General features: G+C 37.5%; 1 protein-coding gene across 5 annotated transcripts in view; it reads right to left on the reverse strand.

The window, feature by feature from the left end:
* Positions 1-6,549, reverse strand: part of LOC107698240 (serine/threonine-protein kinase MARK1-like) — a 66,425-nt gene that overhangs the window by 41,395 nt on the left and 18,481 nt on the right. For all 5 annotated transcript variants that reach the window (XM_016499214.1, XM_016499212.1, XM_016499215.1 and 2 more), the window contains exons 2-3: positions 3,720-3,923; positions 2,894-2,947 (exon numbers count right to left, since the gene is read on the reverse strand). In XM_016499214.1, coding sequence (XP_016354700.1) covers positions 2,894-2,947; positions 3,720-3,923 — 258 coding nt within the window. The remainder of the gene's footprint in view (positions 1-2,893; positions 2,948-3,719; positions 3,924-6,549) is intronic.

The raw sequence follows: 6,549 nt of genomic DNA on the forward strand, positions 1-6,549 counted from the left end.
AATTTCGATTTTGGCCTCCAACGATTATGAAAATACAATAATCGAGATAAAACTATTATTGCGCCCCCGTTCCGCCCCCTTTTCCAGCGCTGCGCTTTCATTCCTCCATAAAAGCCCAATTTCACGTGCAAATCAGTAAAATCATTTAACGTGACTTTTGCAAAATGGGACGTGCTTGATTTATATAAGTATATTTATTCATGTTTTTGAAAGCATGAAAGAGAACTTGCACTGCTCCTCAGGAAGATATATGCGCTTAGAGACGGAACAGAACACGGACTGTGAAGTCATCTTTTAGCTCAAGGTGCGCGCCTAAACGGTCAAATACACGCAAAAATGTGTCAAAATGCGGCGCGTCGGTCATGTAATAAATGAACGTAAAGAGTTGAGAATGAAAATACGCGTGTAACAGTAAATTGGATCCTTGCAGCTCTTAAAGTGACAGCGGGCTGTTTTCCTGCTGCGACTTTGTTCTTAATATTAATCAAACAACAAAAGACAAATTCAAAATCACACACTGCTCTTGAGTGAGGGACTTTTGTAGCTTTAATAAGAAACAAAGAAAGTTTAATTCTTACAGTGAAGACTATGCTGTTTTATTTTACATTCAATTTCTGTAGTAGGCTGTTACCTGAATACTTTAGACTTGCACTATTTGTTTCATTTGTATCTTTTTTTTTCTATTGTATTTGTCCTTTACTTTTATTATTACTGACCATTTAATTTTTTTCAATCATTTTTAGGGACTTTTTTGTTTTTTACTAATATTAGTTACCCTAGTATTCTGCTGTGGTATTGAGAATTGTGAAATTTCGCTGGTCTCTAGAATGAAGATGTCATAGCAACCTTATTTACAGAAAACATATATCTCTATCTTTACATAAATCACTCATATAAAGTTTTGGTCATGTGGTTCACTTATAATCATGTTAAATAATCGTGATTAGTGGTCGACCGATATGTGTTTTTGACAGCCGATGCCGATATCTTGGAAAGCAGGGTGGCCGATGGCCGATATAATTGTATTTATTTTAATTCATATTTAAGAAATTTGAAATCATTTGAAAATGGATTAAAAAATTAATTTGTAAAATAAACATACTTATACTTTAGATGACAAAGTATTTTCCACAAATAAATAAATATTTAATAAAAATAGAATTAAAAAGGAAGTAAACTTTAACCAACAGAGCACTCAGTATTCTGGGAAGTTTGTGTGCATTGGGAATCATATCTTTTCAAATAAAGCCAAGGTAACACTCATGTTACATACAGCACACAGTGAAAATGACATGAATATGACAGTGGGCAAAAGCATAATGCGCAGCATAATTTGAAATCACGAATTTAATGTATAAAGCATTCAATTCACACGGACCGAAAGTCACGTAGAGAACACGCGATCATGCAGGTCACATGCACACTTCACAAGATCTCACAGCTGGATTCGACTAAGTTTGCAAGGTTTGTGAAACTAAATGGTTCATTAGTCATTCAAAGATTTGTTTAAATTATATAAATGCATATTTGCTGAATGACGGCAAACAAGAAAGTATTATAATGTTTGCCTTTCTATTACTAATAATATAAAAGCAGTCGATATATCGGCCTTGGCGATATATCGGTCGACCACTAATCGTGATTATGATTTTTGGCATAATCGAGCAGCCCTAGTGACGTGTACAGTCAAAGGTCACAAACGGAAGTCATCTGTGACCATCTGATCCTGACTGGTCCTCGTCTGGTTTAGGACCACGCTTCCAAAAACCTTTGGGAATTTATTCAAGACTCACTTGGAATTTCAAAACCCTCAAGAGGAGGATGGAAAAAGGGGGAGGGAAACGATTTATTTTTTTTTTCCCCGCAATGCATTTTCGCAAATCCATTAGGTCAGCGGTTCTCAAATATTTTCTCTTAAATCTATTAAATCTATGCTTTACAAGCCATTTAATGGGATCTTTAATATTAGCCCACTAATGGAAGCGGTATGAAGAAAATGTCACGCTTCTACAACTCTAGACTCATCGGCTATCATCATTTACGACTGCTTCGTGATTTTGGAAATCTCCCACTGAGAGAAAGGATGGGAATATTGCTTTAAAATGTTCAGTGGACACTAACAGTGAGGATTTCTCCACTGCAGGCTGATGGACTTGCATGAGCTCTGATGTTGCACTCATCACGGGAGGCTGCGTCATTCTCTTTAAGGTCATCGCTGCTTATAAAAGCCAAGAAACTCTGACATTTTCTGCTCCAAGACAAAAAGGCAAGCCCTTTATTCACTGTTATCATCATGCAGCTCAGCAGATATTCATGTTGGATTGAGAACATTTGATCTACCTGACTGTCTCTCTCTATCTATCTATGAAAATGCTAAAACATGCAAGCAGTGTGATAAAAATGCTAGCAACACGCTAACACTGCCTAGACACATGTTATAACATGCTATAAACAAGTCTATTTTAACTCTAAAGTCTATGTGCTGAATAAGCACATAGTCTGTGTTGCGCTGCATGTTTCAGAGTGAAGTGTTGCAATTTCACTACTGTTTACTACCCTGAACTAGATTCTCAGTCCAGGAAAACATCCTCCGAGATCTGCATTTGTTCAGCAGTAATATAACGACCATATTTTTTGTGATCGAATATGTATCTTGGTCAAAAGCATATTGCACCCAAAAGGCGATGCAAGACACAAACGCAATATTCTGAGGATGAAAATCACTAGATTTTAGAAGGTTAGTGACACAAAAAACATAATTTTACCATACAAATGTCAAAACATGCAAAGAACTTGTCAAAATGATTAAGATTTCACATTGCGAAATAACTTTCATCACAATTAAGCAACAAATAGCCCAAATAAAAATGGGCTCGGGACACTGAGCTCTCACCTTTTGTAGGCTTGTGGGGTTGAGCTGTGTTTTATCGATGATCTTCACCGCGACCTGAAAGACAAATACAGTGTTAGTGTGAAACGTGTTTATTTATAGATTCCTATAAATAGCCGATAGATCTGAATATCTAAAGGCTACGGGGCATTCTCGTCATCATCCCTCCCCGCGTCACAGCAAAACCATTTCTTACATAATCTGGGCTTTCTGATTGTCCTGCGAGCGGCTCTGACGTACAGCCAGAGTAATGCAGTAATGCATGCTGCTTCTAGCACTAGAGAAGTGTCTTTATTTTCAAACTCACAATAAACTCTCCAGCTTCCCTGAATGAGGGAGAACTGAGGGTCGAGAGTCAAACAGGACAGATGTATAATGTGATTTGTTTTCTGAGTTACGTTTGTGAAGTAATGTGTAAACGGAAATGCACAGTCTGTACACCTTTCACACTAACCTCTGTTCATCAGGACTGCTGTGCTATTATTTGAATGTTTTGTTTTCCTATACTGGTCTGTTATAATTGTACCAATTATTGCATATTTTCCCGTCATGTAAAAACCAAACCGCTTTACATGTTGCTCAAATAGTTTCTTCTTCCTGTCCATCAGTGCACCACACTTTATGGCAACAGTCATAAATGGAAAAATAGTTGAAGGGTTAAGCTTATATACGACCTTAAATAATCACAATATGTATCTATGAAAAATTAAGTATCAAGACGATTTCAAATGCTGGAACACCTGCCGATTTCCATCCTCCAAATATGACAATGTAGTAAAAGTGTTCGCATTATTACTGTATATGTAACATTAAATATGTATCTGCTCACCTCTCTTCCTGTTAAAACATGGCGGGCAAGTTTGACTTTAGCAAAGTTGCCTTTGCCGATGGTTTTGAGGAGTCTGTAGTTCCCGACGTGAGGCTGTTCGTCTGTGAGGGATGCCACTGAGTTGCGGCAGCGCGGGAGACTCTGACGACTCGCTGATTTCGTGGGAGGTGCTGGTGTGTCTGTGTAGCCATCGACAGACGTGTGCTGACAGACAGAAGGAAAGCGTGTTAGATTGTGGCTGTCATAAAAACTTGGACGGATTTATTCAAACATAAATAAAACATTAAAGAACAGTAAAAAATTATAATGAATGTTATATGGTGCATATATTTAGCAAAATGCTCCTCTCTACTGTTTATTTTTCAGGTTGACTAACGAGTTTATTGTCACTGAATATGCTTTCTGAGGTAAATGTGATGTTACATTAATTGTTTACAAGCCGTTATATTGACGTCTTTGCGCGGCTGAAACACTGATTGAGAGATTACATGAGACAGGATACGGATTGTAAAGTTGTACTCTTTCTTTTAACTTACCTTCGGATGTTTAGTCATGTTTATTTTGTTCTGAAACTGGTATTAATGTGGAGGAGATGATCAGTTCACGTGCGCTCCAGCATCTGTCACTCCACATTAAACAGCGCCAAAACGGCATTTATTGTTTGAATATTGCAATGGATATAAATTGAAATCTGAGACTTTGTTTCATATTAAAAGTACCAACGCACAATGCTTATTGCGATATACTGGATGGGAAGTGTCCTTCAATGTTCCATCCATTAACTGAAAACAGACTAGACTAATCGATTCTTGGGATTTAATAATTTATATCCTTTCGTAAAAATGAGAATTGATTAAAATCGAGATATCGACATTTTTTACCCAGCCTTACATTAAACTATTATTAAACAGTGGAGACAGTCATAATAGCGTGGGGGGAAATCTAATTAACATCGACATACGATATCTGATACATTTCAATTCAATTGTGGATTTCATGTCATTATATCAACTCATCTTTGTGTTATTGCTGGATTTCAGATATTGCTGAGAAACAAATAAAATCTAATCAATCTGTAAATATATGCATGCATAAATATATTTTATTTTGATTGCATTACTTTTTGTCTAGTAAAATGTTATAAAATCAAGCTACAAAACCTCAAAACAACATGAAAAAATCATTGAAACAACAGGTTGGACGATAACAGGTGTAATGTGGGGTTTGGGTTTTGTTTCATGTTCATGTTTTCATGTCTTTTATTTTGTAATTGTTTCACCCTGTTTGTGTCATGCTTCCCTTGCCCTCATGTATTCATGCCATTGGTTCCTCTGTTCATTGTGTCATGTTCTGATTGGTTGTCTTAGTCATGTGTCTTGTTTCCCATTGGTTTGTTCATGTCATGTGACCCTCATTGTCTGCTATATGTAGCCATCATGTTGTCATTGTGCCTTGTCGTGTATTGATGTTGTAACCCGCTGTCGGTGAGTCTAGTCTGTTCATGCCTCGTCAAGTCAAGTCAAGTCTGTGTTTCTAGTCTTCATTTATTGTTTGGATGTTTGGATCACGTCTGTGAATAAACTGCACATGGGTTCTTCACTACGCTCGCCTTCAGTGGACTGATTCATTAAAACAGGGTGGACTGCATTCACCTTTAAATGGCGTAAGTGACACCTATTTGTTTAAAATAGATATAAAGTCAAATCTGAGTCCAACCAAAATGTGTAATATAATAAAAATATATTTTTTTTCTTTTTAACCATTCCATTAGAATTACATCCAGTTGTAACTTGTACTGTAAGGGGCCGTTCACACAGAACACATTTTTCTGTTCTAATGCGCTACTTTTCCATTGTTTTTCTATGTAAACGCACTAGGCGGATGTGTATGACTGTTGCGCTCGCGTCTCGCACACGAGCACCGTTTTTAAGATGCCATGCCAAGTTAAAAGAATTTCAAATTTCACATCAATCTTAGATCCAAAACTGTGGACCAATCAGAAGACCCCGGAGGCGGGGCAAGCGTTGCGAGCTTTTGTTTACAGTGGCAAGTTGGCATGGTTTATTTGATGGCAACATGATGGAAGTTTTCTGTGCTACACGCACAAAAAAAAAAAAAAAAACATTCCTGAGCACTGCGTCTCGCGTTTTTAGATACAAAGATGCATTCAGTGTGAACGGCCCCTAAGAATGACCCAGAAGCTGCGTCATGAAATTCGTCCCCTTTAAAGAATAACATCACACTATCATCCATTAAAGCAGAACATTTCTAACAAACTCATGACCTTCAACAATAAAAATTAAGAAAATTATAGTAAAACATTTAAATTGTAGGAATCTGTACACATTCAGATGTGTTTGGCTGTTATTTTGTCCCTATTTCTTTTCAGCGACTCACGCCATGAGCATTTTTGAAAGATAACACATTAAAGGGATACTCCACCCCAAAATGATAATTTTGTCATTAATCACTTACCCCCATGTCATTCCAAACCCCTAAAAGCTTTGTTCGTCTTCGGAACACAATTTAAGATATTTTGGATGAAAACCGGGAGGCTTGTGACTGTTCCATTGACTGCCAAGTAAATTACACTGTCAAGGTCCAGAAAAGTATGAAAGACGTCGTCAGAATAGTCCATTTGCCATCAGTGGCTCAACCGTAACGTTATGTCTCTCCGCATCACCGTAGCGCCATTTTGGAGAATATCCGCTGAACGCAAGCAGCGTACGCTATTCTGTGTCAGCCGCGACACAAGGATACGTTTTCTACGTGTATTTACGCTTTGATTTGAATGAAAACAGCGCATCCGTGCAGCGCGGCTGACACAGAA

The sequence above is a fragment of the Sinocyclocheilus anshuiensis genome, unplaced genomic scaffold (genome assembly GCF_001515605.1).
Source record: "Sinocyclocheilus anshuiensis isolate Anshui unplaced genomic scaffold, SAMN03320099.WGS_v1.1 scaffold4327, whole genome shotgun sequence".
Lineage (NCBI taxonomy): Eukaryota > Metazoa > Chordata > Actinopteri > Cypriniformes > Cyprinidae > Sinocyclocheilus > Sinocyclocheilus anshuiensis.